The 24,181-nt window shown below is 43.1% G+C and overlaps 1 protein-coding gene across 4 annotated transcripts in view; it reads right to left on the bottom strand.

Annotated features, from left to right (window-relative positions):
* Positions 1 to 24,181, bottom strand: part of LOC127434305 (neuropilin and tolloid-like protein 1) — a 200,729-nt gene that overhangs the window by 78,311 nt on the left and 98,237 nt on the right. For 3 of the 4 annotated variants that reach the window (XM_051686948.1, XM_051686950.1, XM_051686951.1), the window contains exons 5-6: positions 13,356 to 13,397; positions 13,120 to 13,247 (exon numbers count right to left, since the gene is read on the bottom strand). The exons of the other annotated variant lie outside the window; for it this stretch is intronic. In XM_051686948.1, the coding sequence (XP_051542908.1) occupies positions 13,120 to 13,247; positions 13,356 to 13,397 (170 nt within the window). The remainder of the gene's footprint in view (positions 1 to 13,119; positions 13,248 to 13,355; positions 13,398 to 24,181) is intronic. 4 annotated transcript variants of the gene reach the window in all.

Below are 24,181 nucleotides of genomic sequence, written 5' to 3'. Positions count from 1 at the left end.
ATCCTGCCCAATGGGGGAGGAGTTACTACAAACATGGAGACTGGGGCAGAGGGGCTCTGCCCAAGGAAGACGCAGTTTGCCAGCAGGGAAATGAACTAGCGGAAGATATATAATCGCATGGGGTTAGTCTTACAGGGAACTGCCACATGCGGAGCACCTACCCCAGAACAGGGCTCTTAGTTAGCACGTGTACTGGGCCGGCAGCGAGTCTCTCCGAAAACTCGACTGCCACAGGGCTCGGAGGAAGTCAACCAGGGAACAAAGTTTGTGAACACTACTGGGAATTAATGGCGCACGTCTTCAGCTCCAAGGGAGGTGGAAGGCGCTATGTGCAAGCGATACACCCGGCCAGCTATCCCGGGCTTATCCGCTTGTGTTGCGTGCTACTGCCTGGGACAAATCCAGTTCCACCCGGAGGTTGTAGAACCTTGCACAGGTGTTGGGTGTTGCCCAGCCTGCTGCTCTGCAAATGTCTGTTAGAGAGGCACCCTTGGCCAGGGCCCAGGGAGCCACTACACCCCTGGTAGAATGGGCTGGTAGCCCTACTGGGGGCGACATATGCCATAGTTATGGCATCAATGAGCCAGTGGGCGATCCTCTGCTTGGAGACAGCGCTTCCATTCCGCTGTGCACCAAAGCAGACAAAGAGCTGCTCAGAGATTCTAAAGCTATGCATGCGATCCAAATTGATGCGTAAAGCGCGGACCGGACACAGCGACGACAGGGCTGGGTCTGCCTCCTCCTGGGGCAGCACTTGCAGGTTCACCACCTGGTCCCTAAAGGGGTGGTGGGAACCTTGGGCACATAGCCCAGTCAGGGTCTCAGGATCATGTGAGAGTAACCTGGACCGAACTCCAGGCACGTTTTGCTGACAGAGAAGGCTTGCAGGTCATCTACCCACTTGATGGAAGTGAGCGCAGTCAGGAGGGCAGTCTTCAAGGAGAGTGCCTTAAGCTCGGCTGACTGCAAAGGCTCAAAGGGGGCTCTCTGTAGACCCTGAAGAACTACAGAGGTCCGATGAGGGAACGAGGCGCGGTCTGGAGGGATTCAGCCTCCTGGCGCCTCTTAGGAACCTGATGATCAGGTCGTGCTTCCCTAAGGACTTACCGTCGACTGCGTCGTGGTGTGCTGCTATGGCGGCAATGTACACCTTCAAGGTGGAAGGGGACAGCCTCCCTTCCAACCTCTCCTGCAGGAAGGAAAGCACTGATCTGACTGCGCATCTCTGGGGGTCTTCGCATCGGGAAGAACACCACTTAGCGAACAGATGCCACTTAAAGGCATACAGGCGCCTCGTAGAGGGGGCCCTAGCCTGAGTGATTGTGTCTACCACCGCAGACGGTAGACCACTTAGGTCTTCCGTGTCCAATCTAGGGGCCAGACATGGAGATTCCAGAGGTCTGGGCGCGGGTGCCAGATGGTGCTCCGTCCCTGAGAAAGAAGGTCCCTCCTCAGGGGAATTCGCCAGGCGGGAGCTGTCGCGAGGAGCGTGAGGTCCAAGCACCACGTCTGGGTGGGCCAGTAGGGTGCTACCAGGATGACCTGCTCCTCGTCATCCCTGACCTTGCACAGGGTCTGTGCAAGCAGGCTCACTGTTGGAAATGCATATTTGCGCATGCCAGGGGGCCAGGTGTGTGCCAGCACGTCTATGCCGGGGGGGGGGTCTCGGTCAGGGCGTACCAGAGCGGGCAGTGGGGAGGATTCTTGGGAGGCGAACAGGTGCACCTGTACCTGTCGAATAGACTCCAAATCAGCTGGACCACCTGAGGGTGGAGTCTCCACTCTCCCCTGAGGGTAACCTGTTGTGACAGCATGTCCGCTGTAGTGTTGAGGTTGCCCGGGATGTGAGTGGCTTGCAGCGACTTGAAGCGCTGCTGACTCCAGAGGAGGAGACGGCAGGTGAGTTGTGACATAAAACGAGAGCGCAAACCGCCTTGGCGGTTGACATATGCTCCCGTTGTCGTGTTGTCTGTCTGAACTAACACATGCTTGCCCTGGATCAATGGCCAAAACCTCCGCAGGGCGAGCAGAATTGCCAACAACTCAAGGCAGTTGATGTGCCAATGCAGTCGCGGACCCGTCCAGAGGCCGGCGGCTGCATGCCTGTTGCAAACAGCGCCCCAGCCCGTTTGAGGCATCTGTCGTGACCACGACGTGCCTGGGGACCAGTTCTAGAGGAACACCTGCCAGTAGAAACGAGAGGTCGGTCCAAGGGCTGAAAAGACGGTGACAGACCGGCGTGATGACCACGCGACATATCCCGTGGCGCCATGCCCATCTCAGGACTCGAGTCTGGAGCCAGTGCTGAAGCGGCCTCATATGCATCAACCCGAGCGGGGTGGCCACTGCCGAGGATGCCATATGCCCCAGGAGCCTCTGAAAAAGTTTCAGTGGAACCGCTGTTTTCTGTTTGAATGCCTTCAAACAGGCCAGCACCAATTGGGCACGCTCGTTCGTAAGGTGCGCCGTCAAGGAGACTGAGTCCAACTCCAAACTGAGAAAAGAGATGCTCTGAACCAGGAGGAGCTTGCTCTTTTCCTAGTTGACCCGAAGCCCTAGTCGGCTGAGGTGTGAGAGCACCAGGTCCCTGTGTGCGCACGTCTCGAGAATGAGCTAGGATTAGCCAGTCGTCAAGATAGTTGAGAACACGAATGCCCACCTCTCTTAACGGGGCAAGGGCAGCCTCTGCGACCTTCGTAAAGACGCAAGGAGACAGGGACAGGCCGAAAGGGAGGACTTTGTACCGATACGCCTGACTCTCAGACGCAAACCACAGGAAGGGTCTGTGTCGAGGAAGGATCGAGACATGGAAGTACGCATCCTTCAGGTCTACCGCCGCGAACCAATCTTGATGCCGGACGCTCGCCAGAATGCGTTTTTGCGTCAGCATCTTGAACGGGAGTCTGTGTAAAGCCTAGTTCAGAACTCACAGGTCCAAGATTGGCCTCAACCCACCGCCTTTTTTCGGTACGATAAAGTAGGGGCTGAAAAACCCCTTCTTCATCTCGGCTGGAGGGACAGGTTCTATCGCGCCCTTCTGTAGGAGGGTAGCGATCTCCGCGCAAGGTAGCAGCGTTTTCGTCTTTCACCAAGGTGAAGTGGACACCGCTGAACCTGGGCGGATGCCCGGCGAAGTGAATCACGCAGCCGAGTCGGACGGTCCGGACCAGCCCTCGCGACGGATTGGAAAGCGCAAGCCACGCGTCCAAGTTCCGCGCAAGGGGGACCAAAGGGACAATGTCATCGGACGTACTGGCAGGTGGGGCCTCGCGGCGGGGTGGAGCTCGAGGTGCCACACCACGTTGTGGCTGTGCTGAGTCTAAGGACATCGAAGCACTTACCTGGCTCCTTGAGACCACCCCCGGAACAGCCTGGGACGGGGGAGGAAGTGACCCGTGGAGACTGTCACATCAGGGATTTGTGCCGCAGCTGGGTGCTCAAGGGCGGGAGACCGCCGCTGGAGTGCCAAACCTGCCAAATAGAGTAGTGGACGGTGGTCGTGATGACGGCCGTCCACACCTGATACGTGACCCAGGGAACAAGGAAACCGCTCTTGCTGAGCTCTTGAGTACTGCGGCCACTTGGGCATGCAGCGCAATTAAATGCAAAAGGTAACAAAAAGATGGAGATCTGCTTTCCAGCTCCAGAGCAGCAGGTTTTGTTGTCCCTGGGTCGCCCATCTCAAGGGAGCTTTGAAGCCTTTCACGGGTTCTGGGCGGCCAAGAGACGGGTGGCGTCTGCTTCCTGCGGTGGGCTACACGCCGAGGCCAGGCCGAAGGGGCGGGCTGCGGCAGAGACGGTGCAGTCACCGCAGGGGAACGCCCTTGGCGATGAGTAGACGGGGTGCGGGATCTTGAGCTGCGCCGGGGCAGGACATGCCGGCTAGCATCCATCTACTGCTCTACCATTGAGAACTGCTGGGCAAAGTCCTCGACGGTGTCACCGAATAGGCCCGCCTGGGAAATGGGGGCAACAAGGAATCGTGTCTTGTCAGCCTCACCCATCTCGACCAGGTTGAGCCAAAGGTGGCGCTCCTGGATCACTAGTGTGGCCATCGTCTGCCCGAGAGACCGCACCGTGACCTCCGTCGCTCGGAGAGCAAGGTCGATTGCCGAGCTCAGTTCCTACATCAATCCAGGGGTGGAACTACCCTCGTGCAGTTCCTTTAGCGCCTTGGCGGACTTGCAGGAGAGCCATGGCGTGCAGGGCGGAGGCGGCTTGTCCAGTGGCATCGTAGACCTTGGCCGTCAGAAACAACATAAACCTACAGGCCTTGGATGGGGGCTTTGGGCATCCGCTCCAGGTGGCGGCGATCTGTGGGCATAGGTGCACCGCGAGCGCCTTTATCCACCGGGGGATTGCCGAATAGCCCTTGGCCGCCCCACCATCGAGGGTAGTGAGGGCGCGGAAGCTGAAAAGATTGGGACCGGGCAGTAAAAAGTGCCTCCTGCGACCTTGTCAGCTCTTCATGCACTTCCGGGAAGAAAGGAATGGGGGCGGGGCGTGGCTTTGAGTGGCACCGCGAGCCCAGGAACCAATCACCGAGCCGCGAGGGTTCAGGTAAGAGCAGTGAGTTCCACTCTAGCTGACGCTCACGGCTGCCCGGGAAAGCATGTCGTCATCTCCGCGTCAGCCTGTGACTGGGCAATCGACCCCGAAGGGAGGAGCCCAGCTGAGGCTTCCAACTGGATGAGCCCGCTCTCCGATGCTGCGCTCGAGAGCTCGTCACTTTCGCGGGCTCCGAATAAGAGGTCGAACTCGCCGTGAGACGAGCCATCAGACTCATCCGGAAGCCCGATCGGGGCAGACGAGCGTGCTGGGGAATGGAAGGTCCACGGGGGGATACCCGGCAGAGGTGGTCCCATTGGGGTCCCCAAATCGCCCCCCAGTGCTAGCCGCGCTGGCCTCATACCCATGGGTAAAAGGACCGAGGCGGGAGCCTCTGGGGTGGCTCACTTTCTTACGAAGGCGAGCCGTGACCCCAACGTTGCCATGGACATATTCTCGCAATGAGAACATGACCATCCACGAACGCTGTCTCGGCGTGAGCAGTGCCCAGACACGAAAGACAATGATCGTGACCATCAGAAGGCGAGAGATAACAAGCGCAACCAGGAATAACACACAATCGGGAAAAGCATCTTTAAAAAGATGCGTCTTTAAAAAGACGTTCCATGTGTGCCGCTCTTTTAGAGAAATATACTCTTTTAGAGAAATATACTCTTTTATTTCTGCCGAAGCGCCCAGGGGCATTCTCTGCAGTGCACCAGTGCAGAGGGGGGAGAAGCCGCTGAAATGCGCCGTCAGATCCAGCAGAGGTGTATGAACAGTAGTATTCAGCTCAGTGAGCATGACTGTTCGGCTCCGAAGAGAAAATCTGAATGAGTGATTGCATACCAGCTCCTTTTATACCCGTATGTCCGGGGGAGTGGCATGCAAATACCACTCGCCAATTTTCATTGGCCTTTTATCAAAGACCAGAGGTGTCTCGGGCTCCCAAGTGTGACCCCTAGTGTCACTACATTGACACAACGTCGAGTGAGTGACAGATAGGGAACTGTACTTTAATACAATTTAGAGGTACTTGTACTTTACTTGAGTATTACCATGGCATTTTCTATTACTTTATACTTTCACTCTGCTGCATTTCAGAGGGAAATATTGTACTTTTTCCAATGCTGACAATGTATTATAATAATGTCAAATATTCTTTGATAAAAATATTTGTTTAAGAAAGCAGCCTTCTGAGTACATTTTTATAGTCATATCAGTACAAAATTGGAGCAGGTCTGTTTTCATTCCAGCTCAAAAATTTACTATATCGGCCACCATATTGGTAATCAGTGAATTTTCCCCCTCTAAAATCGGTATCGTATCAGTCTCAAAAATCCCATATCAGTCGGGCTCCATTAGTAACTCATTATTAACTACTCATACACTTATCAAGAACTTGTATGGCAAAAAAATTAAATCTTGATTTATATTAAACTTATGGACGTAAGTTCTTTTCATTATAGGAAACAAAGGTGTGCAAGAAAAATGTATAAATGCACCAAATGCACATGGGGAAGTTGTCAACAGAGCGTAAATTTAAAATAAATAAAAAAATAAATAAAAAAAAAACAGATGTTCAGAAATAATAGAATAAGAAAACTGCAAAATAATTATTAGCCAGTGTAGGTATTCATTTTATCTAAGCCAAGTTTATCTAGAAAGTACTCATTGTATATCAAACAATTTGTGTGTATATTCATAAACCCCTGCAGATAAAAACGTGCCCTCTTGCGGTTCATGCCGAGCATCGCAGCAAAATGAAAGAATTTTTTTCATTACAATTCAACTAGCAAAGTTTGTCAAAATGATCACTTGCCAAATGTTGGCTATAGATGCAGTACACTTGAAACACATCACAGAACAAAGCAATAATTAGCAATCTATCTGAATCATAATGGCAAAAGGAGTGGCGGATGTTTGATTCTCCCATATATAGCCTCTCCATGATTTGAAATGAAGCTATAGTTTAGCTTCAAGATGGCTCCGAGTATGGCTGCTGCGCTGCGAGCTCTGACCCAATATTGCAGTTTTTTGTTTGTTTTGTCTACAATTCTTGTGTTTTTCATCTTGGATGTCGTCTGCCTTATTGTCTATGATAGACAAACATTTTTGGACATTGGTTCTTCAATAGCACACCTAAAACCGGACTTTAAATTCCTTAATGCAGACCCGCAGTTTTCAAACACGACAGCGGAGCCCTTTGTCTGGGCTGCCCAGCCGCAGAAACATAGCCAGAAAAGGGGAAGGAGAACTGGCGTTCTCGTCAGACTAAGACGTCGTGCAAATCAACCCCCACCTCCCAGCATTCTCCTGGCAAATGTTCAGTCTCTGGACAACAAGCTCTGCGAGCTGAGAGCACAGATCTCTTTCCAATGAGAGATGAGGGACTGCTGCATTATCAGCCTTACAGAAACTTGCCCAATGTCTGCAGAGATTCCAGACTCAGCCATCGAACCCATGGGGTTCTCCGCGCACCAAGTGGACAGAGTGAAAGACCTCTCATGTAAAAGCAGAGGAGGTGATCAGAGGAACGTACATTCTATCAAGTCTTTCTGCTCTCCTGATCTGGAATTTCTCATGCTTCTATGTCGACCATTCTGGCTACCAAGGGAATTCACAGCGGACATTATCACAGCTGTGTACATCCCCCATAGTGACCGGGGACTTTAACAAAGACAACTTCAAGTCAATCGCACCAAAATACTTCCAACTCATCAGCTGCAACACATGAGGGGACCAGGTTTTGGACCATTGCTACTCTCCCTTCCTGGATGGCTACAAATCCTTCCCCCACCCACCTTTTGGCAAATCGGACCACTCTTCCATTCTCCTTCTGCCTGCTTACAGGCAAAAACTGAAACAGGAAGCACCTTCCCTCAGAATGATCCATTGCTGGTCAGACCAACCAGATTCTATGCTACAGGACTGTTTTGATCATGTGGACTGGGAGATGTTCTGGTTCGCCTCTGATGATGACATCGAGGTCTTTGCTGATACCGTAATGTGTTTAATCACGAAGTTCATAGATGATGTAGTGCCGACCAAAATGATATGGATCTACCCTAACCAGAAACCATGGATTAATAGCGATGATCGTGCGGCACATAATGCGCAGACCTCTGCTTTTAATTCCGGGAACGCGGAAGAGCATAAACAAGCTAGTTATGCCCTCTGCAAAACTATCAGAGCAGCCAAACGCCAGTACAGGGACAAGATTGAAGGACACTTCAACATCGACTCTAGAAGCATGTGGCAGGGAATTAATATCATCACAGACTTCAAAGGGAATAAAAACTCTGCCGTGAACACTGCTGCCTCTCTCCCGGATGAGCTTAATATTTTTATGCTCATTTCGAGGGAAATAACACTGCCCTCGTGGATAGAGCTCTCGTGGCTGAAGATACAGAGGTTAGTTCACTCTCCGTCTCTGTAACAGATGTAACCCGATCCTTCCGATGGGTGAATATCCATAAAGCCATGGGTCCAGACGGCATTCGGGGTCATGTCATCAGAGCGTGCACAAACCAACTGGTGGGTGTTTTTACGGACATTTTCAACCTTTCCTTCTCCCTGTCTGTGGTCCCGACATGCTTTAAAATATCCACCATTGTGCCTGTACCAAAGCAACTCAAAATCACTTGCTTAAATGACTGGCGTCCTGTTGCTCTGACCCGCTGTCAAATGCTTTGACAGGCTAATCAGAGATTACATCTGCTTTGTGCTGCCTGCCTCACTGGACTCACTGCAGTTTGCTTACCGCAACAACCGCTCCACTGATGATGCCATTGCACTTACATGTAGCAAATTATCTCAAAAGGGAAATATTAATAATGAATCATAACTCGTTATAATTAATTATAAATATTTGGATCAGTTAATAGAATTAACTTGATGTAGCTGAATTAATATTACAATCAATTAATCTGTTTGTCCAGCGAACACTCAGTATTGATCGTCTATCAACTCTCAGAAAGGATATTTTTCATGGCCACAGAAAAATAACTCTTTCTTAGCATGTAGCTGTGATCAAATCGTTAAATTGACGTTGATTTACAAGCAGACCAGAATCAACTCACAAGAATGTACACAAAAGCTTTATTTAACTAAATCACGAACACATAACTAATCTAAACAAACACATACACACAAATCACACATACATGGGAAATGGAAAAGTGAAAGTGAATGAAACCGGAACAGAACAGGGGAATGAAGCTATGAAAAGAGTTTCTTACTTCAAAGCACCTTTGTTAACAAAGGGGTTCACAACTTATACTAAACCTCTGTTTAGTTAGTAAATTGGACGATACTTGCAATGCCTTGGCTGTTGAGAAAGCACCCGGATGCAGTCTCAGGAGAAAGTCTTGATGGTTCCTTGAGTCGATGGTGTTGAAGTTGCAATCAATTTCTTCCGCGTTGAATGATGAAATGATGATGAACTTGCGGTGTTAGTTTGACTCTGTTATGGTCGAGGAAGTTACACATGGCTTGATGTGTTGAGGTCTGCCGGCCCGCGACCTCGCGGTCGGACCGGGTGTTTCCAGTCCCACATGAACAGCAACCAGGAGAAGAAGGAAGAGTGAGGGAGGTCACTCCGACAGTGCCCTTTAACTCCTGAGGGAGGTCACTTCTCTCGAGTTTGGCTTGACCAATGAGAAAGGTGCAATTTTACAGCGGGAAAAGTTCCTTTGTTTGGAAGCTGACTCATTTGCATGACTGGGGTAAGCTGGCAGTTTGTGCCCCTTTATGCTCTGATTAATATAACAAGCATAAAATGCATACTATAAGGAGGTGATATACACCAATGTGCAGGGCGTCACACAAGGATTAATTTGATAGTAAGCATGATACCAATAATTTTACATTATCTAGTGGTTCTGTCATAAAGCATGCATAAAACGGTAAACAGTACAAAAGACACTATACAAGACAGTAATAATCACACACAATGTCCTGGCGATATGCATGTTCATTTATAGAACAGTTTGTCTATAAATTAATGAAGAAAAGTCTGTTTTATGGGCTTTATGTGTCTTTCCTATGGGGGAATGGAGTGAGTTACTCTCCCCACATTCCTTTGCTTTTGCATGTGGCTACCTTCCCCCACCTGGAATGTCTCTGAGGTCCACTAGTTGCTGGACCAGTGTCAGCAAGGGGGAGTAAAAGCTGATAATGATCAGTGGGAGAGCAGACATCTCAGAGTCTGCTTGGGCCTTCTTGGACCTTTGCTTGTTACGGTCTTGAGACATCTGTTGGATTATTAATTAAATAATTAATAATTGTGTGTCTGATTGGTCCAGATGCTACATACACTACACACTGTTCTCCCCCACCTAGAAAAAGGAACACATATGTGAGAATGCTGTTTGTAGATTAGAGCTCAGCATTCAACACCATAGTGCCCTCCAAGCTTGATGTGAAGCTCTGGGCTTAAGCAGCTCGCTGTGCAGCTGGATCCTGGACTTCCTGTCAAGCAGACACCAGGTGGTTAGAATGGGCAGCAACATCTCCTCATCACTGACCCTCAACACTGGATCCATGCAGGGCTGTGTTCTCAGCCCGCTCCTGTATTCCCTGTACACATATGACTGTGTGGCAACACATAGCTCCAATGACGTGATATATCTGATCACTGACAATGATGAAACAGCCTACAGAGAGGAGGTGCACACTCTGACACACTGGCTGCATCACTGCCTGGTACGGCAACAGCACTGCCTTCAAACGCAAAGCCCTGCAAAGGGTGGTGCGAACTGCCAGACACATCTTCAGAGGTGAGCTTCCCTCCCTCCAGGACATCTATACCAGGCGGTGTGTGAAAAAAGCTCGGAGGATCATCAGAGACTCCAGCCACCCAAGCCATGGGCTGCTCTCACTGCTACCATCAGGCAGGCAGTATCGCAGCATCAGGACCCGCATCAGCCGACTTCATGACAGTTTCTTCCCCCAAGCAATCAGACTTTTGAACTCTTGATCTCTCACGGTCAACATATATCAGCACTGCACTTTATTAGCCTCAGACTGGACTCACATTTGATGCTTCTCTTAATAACACACTGGCAACTGACTATCAACCAACAGCTGAATGTCAACACAACACTTCATATTTATTTCCACTAATTACACAAATACAGTTGGTAATCTGTCACGTTAATTTGGAGCATGCGACACACGGGCAGCTGATCAGATTGGGAGCAGCATTAAGACAAGTGATATGAATTCTTTTACTCTTCCTTATTCAGACTTTGGTGGATTTACAACGTATCGAACTATAGCGTTTGCAATAATTTTTTGCAAAATCTCGATTTCTCGATTTAAAAAAAATACAAAATCGTTTTTCAAAACGCAAATTCGAAAAATCTGAAAAACCGCCCAGCCCTAAATGCAGCATCATGTCATGACTTCATTGTAAACTTACTATCAACTACACATGTACTACACTTAGTATTCATTCCAATTAAAACACATAACATTCAGCATAATTTGATGGTTTGTTATGAAGTGAGAGTGGAGATGTGGTCATGGCATGTGTCTGGATGGTGAGTAAGCTGAGTGGTTGGGCACACAGTGTGGTAGGGTAAGGGTATGAAGGGAAAGGGACGGAGAATCACGCAAAACAATTTGAGATCAAATTATTGGTGGCAATAATTAATGTTTGATAAGGACGATCCATGTAAATAATGGCAGAATAATCCTGTGTCATCTTATGATGTTTGTGGCAAAACTGCAGACAGCAAAAGTTATTTCTTTATAAATTATGACAATATTAAAATATGTGCATTTAATTCAAGGTTTAAGTACTTCATATTATTTCTTATAAAACCTGTTTGATTTAACATTTTATGTAACATTAAAATTTAAATGTAACATTTTGGTAGTTTACTCCCAAATGTTAATTAATGCATTAACTATCAAACATTTACTAACATGTAATTAAGGTGACTGTTTTTCGTGCATGAATCCACACAACTCCAGTCGTAGTTAAGGTTAGCTCTTCATTAGTTCTTGATTACGCCATGATTAACTCATCATTAATTAATGCTTAAGTAAGTATTCATTCAGATATTATTTCATGATTATTCATGTACCCTTATTATAGGGTGTTACCCTAAATTCAAGATATATTCTCTGAGGCCACGTCTACACTAATATGTTTTCTTTAAAAATGCATTAATTTACACCTGTCATCCACACTAGAATGGTGTTTTCCTCCACCGAAAACAAAGACTTTCTAAAACTCTCTCCATAACCACATACTTTAGAAAACGACGTTAGGAAACTAAAAACTGAGTTTTCAGCCTTAAACGTATTAGTGTGGACATGGCCCGAGTAATATCATCTTACACAATTTTGCCTCTCAAGTAAATGTATCTTGTTTAAAAAAATGTTTAGAAATGTTTTAATAGAAAACGCGTGTAACAATGCTGGCACCAGGCAGACGAAGAGATGATGAAGATGACGAAGTGTAGAACCCAGGTGCAGTTTATTTACATGAGTGAAATCCAAAAACCATAAATCCAATAAAACTTGACATAAAACTAGACTTGACATAAAACTAGACTTGGCTTGGCTTGGCTTGGCTTGGCTTGGCTTGACTTGAACAAAACAGCAAGGTTACATTCACAATACCTCACACCAGACAATGGTAAACAAGAGGGCTTAAATACAAGGACATGGTTACAAGTAAATAAGACAACCAATCACAAGACTAAACTTTAAACAAGATAACTAGACTAAATGAACTTTAACCAATGAAAAGACAAGACTAATAACAAAGTAATCAAACAATGAACCAATGAAAACAAGACACATGAACAGTGGAAACACATGACAAGATCACATGAGGGAACAGGAAATCACATGACATGACACCACATGACCTGAACAGGAACTAAACTTGAAAATAAAAGACATGAGAACAAGAACAAAACACATAAACGTGACAACGAGACATAAACACAGATAAATCCCTGCTTAAAAGACCAGCTTAACCAGCTTGCAATTCCCATGCTGGTCTAAGCTTGTTTATGCTGGTTAGGTGCTGGTCTAGCAGGTAGACCAGCACAGCCATGCTTTTCACCAGCAAAATCTAGCTGGTGAAACTGGTTGCCTAGCATGGTCTTTCTGATGAAGCGGGTTAAGCTAGTTTAAAGGCCTGGTGGAGATACCAAAACACCAGCATCCCATGTTACGGACCAGCACACAAAACACAACATAAGCTGGTGACCAGCAATACTAGCCTTTTCAGCAGGGAAGAAAATAATATTTTTTCAGTGTGCTGTATATCATGCACCCAAGAGCTGCCATATTTTTATTTTCAACTGAATTCCACCTAGCTGCATACAAATCTGCCCTAAGATGTTTTTCAATAGCCACATAATGCAAACGATTGCAAAACAGGAAGCCAAGTGTGTTAGGCTGTTAGTGCACTGCTTAAGGCAGATACAAGCTGTCATATGTCAGTAATGTTGTAGGCTGGGTAAAAGAACTTTAACAGGGAAACAACTGTGGTGTTATTAAGCAGAGTGGGGGAAGTCGGGACAGAACTGACTGCAGGGGACTGACCTTGGAACGAGGAGGGGCACGAATGTACCACTTGCAGTCCACTGCCTCTGTTTGTGAGGCTTTGCCATCTTTGATGATCTGCTGTGATTCAATGATGCCTTCGGGTCCTCCCATCTCAAATTCACAAACTGCAGTGGAGGCCACATAAAATGACAGATTAGAGCGTAATAAGGAAATGGAAAGCCATTAGATATATTCATAAGGAAGATGCTTATAGAAGAATGAATAAAACCCACAGGGAAGAGGTTTAGGTACTCCTATGTCTTTAAAGTCAGGATCTGGAAAAATAAAATAAGATGTAATGTAAAAACAGCAATTTCAGACAAAATTCAGATAACCAATAACCATACATATTGTCCTGTGCTAGATGAACTGAACCATTCAATGTAAAATCAACTTTGACTGATCAATAAAATATGTTTCATAGATTCAATAAATGTTTAATATATATATATATATATATATATATATATATATATATATATATATATATATATATATATATATATATATATATTAAAAAATACAACACGGTACCTCTTTACACCTTAAGGTACTAAATAATATGTATCTTTTACAGAGGTGGGTAGAGTAGCCATAAACTTTACTCAAGTAAAAGTACAATTACTTTAAAAAAAAAGTATTACTCAAGTAGAAGTAAAAGTAATAATGTTAAAAATTACTCGAGTAAGAGTAAGAAAGTACCCAATAAAAAGAATACTCAAGTAGTGAGTAACTAGTTACTTCACATATAATATAATGGATGTTTGCTTTCCAATATTCCAGTACATGATACACATTTAACATGCATTACAGAATGATTAATAATAATTATAATAATAATAATAATAAAACTATTATTAATATTATTGTTAATAATGGATATTGTCATCATTCACCACCATGTTATTCTAAACCCATATGACTTCTTTCTTCCATGCATCAAATTAAAGTAATAGTTCACCAAAAAAAAAAAAAAAAAAAAAAATGCTCTCATTTTCTCACCCTCATGCCATCACAGATGTGTATGACTGTCTTTCTTCTGCAGAACACAAATGAATATTTTTAGATAGATATCTCAGCTCTGTTGGTCCATACAATGCAGGTGAATGATGACCAGAACTTTGAAGCTCCAAAAAGCACATAGAGGCAGCATAAAAGTAATTCATATGACTACAGTTATTTTTAGAATCAATATGATAGGTGTGGGTGAGAAACAGATAAATATATATAACTTTATAATATTTAAAGTCCTTTTTCCCTATTAATTCTCCTCCCTGCCCAGTAGGTGACGATATGCACAAAGAATTGAATCACCAGAAACACAAGAAGAAGAATGTGAAAGTGGAGATTTATTAGTAAAAAAGGGTTAAAATATTGATCTGTTTCTCACCCACACTTATCGGATCCCTTCTGAAGACAGAATGAACCAGTGTCATTTGAATTCCTTTTATGATGCCTTTATGTGCTTTCTGAGCTTCAAAGTTTTGGTACCCATTCACTTGCATTCTATGAAGGAGATGTTAGACAGAATGCTAACGTTAATCATCATTTACTTTCACTGCATGTTTTTTTACCCCCTCCATATTTTGAAAGGGAATGGTGATGGAGACTGTCAGTCTCTAACATTCTGTCTAACATCTTTTGGGTTCTACAGAATACAGAAAGTTTCACAGGGTTGGAAGAACATGAGGACAGGGAAATGATGACAGAATATTAATTAAAGGCTGAACTATCACTTTAAGGATGTTTCTCAGATTTGGACGAATCTGTCAATTAGAAGAGAAGTTTGTAAACCTTTTTCTAGTAATTATTACAGTGAAAAACGTGAACAATGTCACACAGTCCCAAGATATATATAATGTTTAATTATACACTGAAGCAACATCATTCTTTATTCATGCTTTCTGTCATTATTTCACAGCTTTTTACGCCCTGCGTCAATTTAGTTCAGTGACGGTCATTTAGATAGTTAGTTCTGTACACTAAGGGTAAATTGCACCTTTTCTCCATGTTTGGAAGCTTGTTGTCCATAAGACAAAGCCGCCCGCATCTGTCAAACGCTGTTCGTGTGCCAACCTTGCACGTGCAGAAATGGTCACAACCACAATCGGCTGGGCAAACATTTGCACTTCACGCAGATGTTTACAAGGATTTATACAGTAGGTACTGATATGTTGCAGTGCTGATATAAAAATGCAAACTTAGAAACTGAGGTCATAAGAGCCCACAATTACAGATTCTCACTGAAATTGAATGAGTATCACCATGACACAGACAAGCCCACATTATCACAATCTTTAAAACTTACCTCATCGTGTTTTCTTAAGTTGCAGCTGCAATTTTAATCTTGAAATATATCCTTGTCTTGGTGTAAAATGAAGGCTTTGTGTGGAGTGAAGAAATGTTTGTTTTGCGCGCTTGCTGCTGTAGTGTTGAACGCGACTCGAGTGACAGCGTGCAGCTGTGAAGTTCTGCTGTCGTGAGAGTCCCCTTCAAAAATCTCAATAAATTACGCATTTATTAACACTTATTAAATTAAAACCAGTAATGTAACGACAGGAACGCTACCCTTTGTAACGAAGTAAAAGTAAAACATTTTCATCAGAAATTTACTTGAGTAAGAGTGAAAAGTACCCACCTTAAAACATACTCATAAAAGTAAATTTTTTCCATAAAGTTACTCAAGTAAATGTAACGGAGTAAATGTAGTGCGTTTCTACCCACCTCTGATCCTTTAAGGAGAGATAAGGTACAAATACTTTTCGACTGACAGGTAGACGGTACTGCCCCAGTGACAAGCTATGGCACCCTCAAGGTACAATTTTTGCACTTTACATTATGAACATTCTCCTGTGCGATCTCTCTGTTTACACTGATATTCACACTGTGGACAGATGGTGACATTTACAGAACTGACACTTTGTGAAGCAGACTCCTTAAAGCAAAGACACACACACACGTTGGTACGGCTATCCTTATGAGGACTCCCCATAGACATAATGATTTTTATACTGTACGAACTATAGATTCTATCCCCTAACCCTATCCCTAAACCTAACCCTCACAAAAAAACTTTCTGTATTTTTACATTTTCAAAAAAAAACATTGTTTAGTATATTTTTTAAGCGATTTGAATTATAGGGACACTAGAAATGTCCTCATAAACACATTTATAGCATAATACCCTTGTAATTACCAGTTTGTAATTGGTAATTGTAAGTTTGTAATTGGTAATTACACACACATAAACACACACATATAAACACACACACATAAAACACCACTCTGCACACTTGCTGATTAGAGAGGATTAGATTGAAAACCTCAGGTACCTTTACAGGGTTGACTAATTGATTTGTGGATTGAGAAACTGCTTGTTTTGTCTCTCTGTCATTTCTATCCTCCTGTGGGCACTTATATGGGTCACTGTGTTCAGTTTTCAGAGGACACCCATCACTCTTATGACATATTCATTCCTTTTCTGGAACATGGACACTGTACATGGCAGATTGAGACTGTAGGGTACACAGCAACTCAGACATTAGGAAAGACAAGAAAAATACACAATTTGTCACTTTGTCTTGTAGTATAATCATAACCCTGTGCCTAAATAAAACTCTAAAATCTGATTGGTTTTAAGGGATGTTATACCAGGACCAACAACGATGTTGATCCAGGAAGATATCCTATTTAAATAAATCACATTAAGCTACCTTCAACTGCCTAACAGGCTAAGGTAGATCCAGGAAAGCCCGCACTTTAAAAATGGGGATGATCGTGCATATCACTTCACTTTGCTTAACATTTTACACATTACACATGCTACTCAAAAATCTACGCTGAGAATTTAGACAAGGCTTTGAACCAGCAAAATCACACAAGCAACATAGGGGAAGAGAGAGAGAGAGAGAGAGAGAGAGAGAGAGAGAGAGAGAGAGAAGTGACAGATTACATTACATTACAGAACTAGGGGTAGGGGTAGAAAGGTTGAGTAAGAGAGAATCTACATATCAAATGATTTTCGCAGGCAGAATGAAGATAAGTCTGATCAAAGAGAGGAATAGTGTGGGTTCTGGTTTCTGCCAATTACATTCAAAATGAGCCTTCTTGCTTTCAAACTGAATCCAGCCACACTTTGAAAGTGTTTCTAGTTTAAAGGAATATTCCCTGGTTCAATACAAGTTAAGCTCAATCGACAGCATTTGTGACAATGTTGATTACCACAAAACTAATTTTGACTTGCCCCTCCTTTTCTTTAAAAAAAAAAAGAGCAAAAATCTGGGTTACAGTGAGACACTTACAATGGAAGTGAAAGGGAGGCAATCCATAAACATTAAAATACTCACTATTTCAAAAGTATAGCCACAAGACATAAACAATATGTGTGTAAACATGATTTTAGTGTAATCAAATCCCTTACTAACTGTAACAGAGATAGTCTTACGAGTGAAGGTTTAGGAACCCAATTGTAGAATTTTCTTTATTGAAGACTAAATAATCCAGAGCAAAAGGAAACCACAAAAGAAACAAGACTAAGACTCACCACAGGCAACTCAATACAATTAACATTGCAAGACAAAAGACAGGGAGAACACAAGGGCAATATATACACAGAACTAAATGAAACAATCTAGAAACACCTGGAAACAATTAGGAAGGGAAAAGGAACTAAGACAAGGCAAGAACAGGGAAATCAAATTAAAAAATAGAAGTCCAGCCAACTATCAACCCCTACTGGCCACTAGGGGAAGTTATTTGTGACAGAGTTACCCCTTTAATAGGTGGCTCCTGATGCCCAACACAAGAGGAAAACAACAAGAAAAAAAAATTGAGCAAGCTGGGGCAAGCAAAGAGAGGAGACCACAGGAGTATTCTGTGGGTGGCCAGGAGACCAGGGCGGTCCAGCGAGCAGCCAAGAGACAAGGGTGGGTCTGGCAGGCATCCAGGAGACTAGGGTGGATGGCCAGGAGACCAGGGATTACCAGGCGGATGACCAGGGGACCGGGGTTGAGCAGATGGACCAGGCAGACAGCCAGGAGATGAGAATGGAGCAGGTGGTGGACCAGGGCAGAGCAGAGGGACCAGGAGGAGGGCCAGGAGACCAGGGCGGAGCTGGCGGAGGGCCCAGAGACCAGGGTGGAGCTGGTGGAGGGCCTGGAGACCAGGGCTGACAAGGAGACCAGGACGGAGCTGGCGGAGGGCTCTGAGACCAGGGCGGTCCAGGCGACCAGGGTAGAGCTGCTGAAGTTAGAGACCCAGGGGGCGGAGCCACAGGAGGTGGACACTCAGGGGGCAGAGCCGCAGGAGCCGGATACTCAGGGGGCGGAGCAGCAGGAGCCGTAGACTCAGGGGGCGGAGTCATGGAGAGCCGTAGGGCAGCCGAGGACTCGGGCAGTGAGGTCAGGACCGCTGAAGCTGAGACCACTGGGACCACCAAAGCTGGGACCACTGATGTTTGGACCATCGAGGTTGAGACCACTGAGGTTGTGAACACCAAGGCTGAGACCAGAGGGGCCTCTGTCATCAAAATCTCTGGGACCACTGAAGAAGGGGTCTTTTTTCTTCTCTCCTCCTCTTCCTCTTAGAGCCCGCCACCTCTGGTGAGAGAGAATAGGGTGCCTCTGGGGGAGCTGCTGGTCTGCCTGCAAGATATTGGTAATAAACTCCCTCAGTGGCAGGGAATCACAATCCAGTGGCACTGACTACCTTAAAGATTTTTTAAGTCCCAACCAGAATATTCTAAGTGCCCTTTCCGGCATTATAATCTGAGATGCAAACCTCCAAAATTCCAAGCTGAATTCCACTACAGACATGGATCCCTGTCAAATTTGGCCAATTTGTTCTGCTGGGTTCATGGTACGGTCTTGCATTCTGTAACGGAGATAGACTTGCAAGTGAAGGTTGTAGAACCCAATTGCAGAATCTTCTTTATTATATATAAAATAGTCCAGAGCAAAAGGAAACCACAAAAGAAACAAGACTTAGACTCATCACACGCAACTCAATACAATTAACAATACAAAAGACAGGGAGAACACAAGGGCTATTTATACACAGAACTAAATGAAACAAACTAGAAACACCAGGAAACAATTAGGAAGGGAAAAGGAACTAACCCTGTGTCTCAATCAGCTCCCTAGCTCCCTATGTCATGAATCATTATATTGTGAACACTAATTCAGGCACTAGTAAGGGCACTGATCCACTGAACATTGGGACAATTATGACTCAATCACCTGCGACACGTTAACGAGCTCAAGCAATCAAGTGCAGCTGTTATTAATCAGCACCATCGCTGTATAATTGAAACTATCGTTCATTTTTGTTGAAGATATTCAAATGTACAGTTTTATAATAACAGATAAATGGCATAGATAAAGAAAAAATACATATTGGAATGTATTTTAAACCTTCTTTAACAACTCAAATATTTAAAAGGTTGTTTCACTTTCATGGTAATTATGAATGAAAGACAACATTTCTTTTAAAGAGAAAATAAGGCTTGGACTTCATCATTTTACACTTGTGCTCATCACCTAACGACTTGAGAGACTTCAGAAGACATGACGACGTTTCAGGAACAAAGTGAGCAACGATGCTCCCTTATTTTAATGCAACCTAAGACAAGGCAAGAACGGCAAAATCAAATTTCAAAATAGAAGTCCAGCCACCTAGTGACCCCCAAGTGGCCACTAGGGGAAGTTATGTGTGACGCTAACCTTTTCTGTGTAATAGTTATATCCAATTTTACAACTTTGTTGCCATAACGATGTAATGTCAAGACACTCTAAAATTACTATAAAAATAATGATTTAAACAACAGTACAACTCAAATAATACATGAGTTTTAACAGAAGAATTAATGTAAGTGCTTTTATAAAATTATAAGCTTCACATTTCTGCCTTAAAACCCTCCAAAAGTTGGCCTCATTCACTAACATTGTAAGTGCCTCACTGTAACCTCCATTTTTGCTTTTTTTTTTTTTTTTTTTTTTAAAAAAAGGAGGGATGAGTTGAAATTATTTTTTGTGGTAATTAACATTATGCCACAAATGCTGTCGATTTAGCTTAACTTATATTGAACTCAGAATATTTCGTTACTCCTCAAAAAATAAAGCATACAGAGGTCAGCTTTTCCAATAGCAACATAAAGGATTGCTAAACCATTACCATGAAAATAAAACTGATTCTCGTTTTGTTATTGATACCATCTGTTAGTCAAATCACATTCGGAGGTATTCATCAATGCATTTGACCACATTGCATTTCCAATTTAAATGCTAATCCGTTCTAGTACGTCTCTGAAAATATTGAACACATATTGCACTAACACATCAGGAAATCAACTCATCTAATATATTATATTATTAAGGTTGTCGATAATCATACATTGTGATTAATTATATAAAAATAATGTGTTAAGTTTTTTAAATTATTAATCATTAATTAATTATTATTAGCAATTATTCATGTCCCCCGACTGTAATAAGGAATAATACTACCATGAGAGCAATTCATCCTTGAAGTACCAGCTATTTTCAGCAGGGGGCAGAAAGTAAAACTCCATCTGTATAGGCAACACACAGCTGTACAGGCAACAAGCCACAAGCAACAGCACAAAAAGAGAATGTGTTTTTGCATTCAAACACAGCTGGACGGCATGCAATTCTGGAAGCTGGGATATCGAGATTAGTTTTTCTAAGTTTCAAACTATGTTTAACTTGACACAGCAAACTAAAAATGCTGGTTTATTAATGTATTTTAATTATCTGAATTAATATATGTATATATGAATATATAGTATATTCATTATTTATAGTTATTCAAACAATTTATATCAAATTATTTTGTTTGAGGGCATTTCTTAATAAATATTTATATGCACGATTAATTTGATGTATTAATTGGCATATCATGTAATTATTTATTTATTATATTATATTATAGAAGTATTTTTCACACTCTTTAATTTTTTTATTTGTATACAGTACCACACTCACATGGTGAGTAATGTATGTAGACATGAAATACGATCACAAGTGGTCACAGGAGATGCATTTGAGTCGCATGTTACTACCAGGTGTAAACGACGATCTGTCTCGCCTGACCACATGTGATCAGATCACTTGAGATGGATCTTAACACCAGGTTTAAACAGGGCCTCTCTCTCTCTGTCTCTCTTTCTCTCTCTCAGTTCAGTCACAGGTAGCTGCCACCTTCTATTACTGTTTTCACAGAAGATGTGGATTCTTTCTCTTAGCAAGGGAGGAAAGAAATGATGCTTGAGAAGTGGGGTGTTATCTGATCCCGCTTGTGTATCATCCTTCCCATTCTTTATCTGATAATCTTGTGAAAGTGAGGCACTGACACTGTTTACCCACCCACAGCATTAGCGGCATGAGGCGAGGTAAAGCTTCACTTCTCTGTGGATGGACCGCACTACTGCGAGCAGGCTTCTGTTCATTCAATTCCCCCTGCTAGAGATCTGACACCAGAACGAGGGTAAACCAGGGGCATGGGGCTGTCAATCAAAATGAGAAAGAATGTAGCTGCTGCTTAAGACAGCCAGGATTTATGGTTGCAGTAGATCGGTTAGAATATTACCATTTAAAGAATCAATAAGGTATAAGCAATAAAGAAAATGTGTGTGTATGTGTGCTAACAGGCACCAGAGCAACGTCTGTATTTGGTGGGAAGATATGGATGGAAAATTCAGTGGAAGCAAGTTAATGAAACAATGACCTTCAGGTCAAGAGAACTGGTTGCTGGGCTGATTTATGTTTTGGATGTTGCATCACTTAACCCACAAGGTCCAGCAAACCCCATGGGATCAGTCTTCTGCCATAACCATGTGTAATACAGGATTTCTCTAAAGGTCATCTTAAATGTCTATCAGCATAAATAACAGGGCAAAAGACAGTAATATCACTAAATGTGAGATATAAGATGGCAATATTTAAAGGAGTAGTTCACCCAGAAATTAACAAGCTTCTCTTACAGCTCTCATGAACAGCAATGGGTGACTTATATTTAGTTTTTATTTTTTTCACCAAGATCTATTGTATGCCTACTGAAGACTTGGAATATAACGCATAAGACAAATGGACTACTTTTATGATACATTTAGGTCCTTTTTTAACCTTTAAAAGTGAGTTACAATCAACTGCCATTGTACTGACAAGATGGACCAAGATATTCATAAAAAATGTCCTATTGTGTTCCGCATAAAATCAGTATGAGAAAGTCATACTGGTTTAAAACGACATGACAGTGAATACATGACAGAATTTTCACTGGATGAACTATTCCTTTAAGCTGAAACCCTAGATGGATTTTACCTTATCAGCTCTTTTTAGAAATAAACCAAACAAATTCTAAGCAACATTAAAGCTAAAATGAGATCATTATCAAAGTCTAGAGCTCCCAGAAGAACTCCAGAGGCTAATTAACATCAAATGCATTAGACATGCCAGGATGAAGTAATAGTTATAAAAGTAAATGAACAGCAGCGACCCTTTGAATTAGCTGTGAAACAATATGGCAAAAATGCAAAACCAGCCCATACATGCTACACTTTTATCCACACAACATTTACTTGGCTATCTAAACAGAGACACACATTAGATTTCTATTGTTTTTTATATAAAGCTCATTGTATTGCAATTAGCTAAACACTGAAGTTTGGTAACGATACGCGATGAGGTTTGATGTTATCCAAAACCAGTCACCGTTCACTGTCATTATGGAAAAATAATAATAATAAAAAAGAAAAGAAAAGAAAATATGCATATCAATCTTTAAAGGTGTCTTTTTTTTTTTTACATTTTTATATTTTAAAAAAAGTCACAAGGGTTTGGAGCAACATTAGGGAGAGTAAATAATGACAGAATTTTCATTTTTGGGTGAACGGTTCCTTTAAAAGACAATATATATATATATATTTATTTCTTAATATTTGAATCCATTTTTCAATTGAGGACATCCCCAAATGTCTCCAAAATCTCCACTTTTGGGGACAATTCTACTTAATATGCTCTCTCTCTCTCTCTTACACACACACACACAGTTATCCTGACTTACTAGGGAATTCTCACACCCAGCATAAATACTGCAGATATTATTCACAGTTATAAAGCACTGTGAGATGACAATATGGACGCTGTAAATCCCCCCATGCTGAAACCATGACCTTTGTAAACAACAACTTTAGTATCATAAGCAGGCATAATCTGGCTAAAAGGAAGAGCTATTATATTGCATTTGTTGCCTCGCCTGCCATTCAATGAGAGCGTGTGTGTGTATAAGTGTATGTATGCACACAATACTTCTACACCCCTCCGGGGATAGCCACAGTGCTTGTGTGCAGCCTCAGTTTGTAAACCCTGGTTTAGACTATAATCTTTTGAAGCTTACAGTATTTACCCATAACAACGTAGAGCAGATTTATATTTCTTCAGCCTCAAAAACTGTGCCTGCTAGGAGTTCCATGAACTGTGCAAGAAACCAGTCACGTAAGAATACACTCACAAAGACACATGCATATACAGTATGTGCCACCCAGTCAACATTATGTCAAGATACAGTGGAATCCTAACCTATGTATGCAATTTCTCTGGATAAAGAGTTCTTGAGTGCATCAACACTACATCATGCTGCATTTTTAAGCAAACTGACAAACAGGCTAATTGGAAACCATACATCAGCTCATGTTTGCTTTTCAATTCAGGGTGCTTATAATGCCAGTTAAAGTCAAAAGAGCATCCTGTGTTTTAGCATGCTTCTTTAACCCTCTGGGGTCTGAGGGTGTTTTGGGCCCTGGAGAAGTTTTGACATGCCTTGACATTTGTGCTTTTTTCAGTTGCTTATAAACATATTAATGGTTAAAGTTTGATAACACTGTATTCAGCACAAACTGGGCTTCAATAATATGTGAACAACATGTATGTACATGTTTGTATTTTTGAGAAAATAATGTTTATGCGTGGTTTTTTGAAAAAACAAACATTTTAAGTCACTGAAATAAGGCCATTCAATCATTAAGTCTCCTCACATTCATTCT

The sequence above is a fragment of the Myxocyprinus asiaticus genome, chromosome 44 (genome assembly GCF_019703515.2).
Source record: "Myxocyprinus asiaticus isolate MX2 ecotype Aquarium Trade chromosome 44, UBuf_Myxa_2, whole genome shotgun sequence".
Classification (NCBI taxonomy): Eukaryota; Metazoa; Chordata; class Actinopteri; order Cypriniformes; family Catostomidae; genus Myxocyprinus; species Myxocyprinus asiaticus.
The sequence above is the reverse complement of the archived record's forward strand: the minus strand, read 5'-3'. Positions and strand labels throughout refer to the sequence as shown.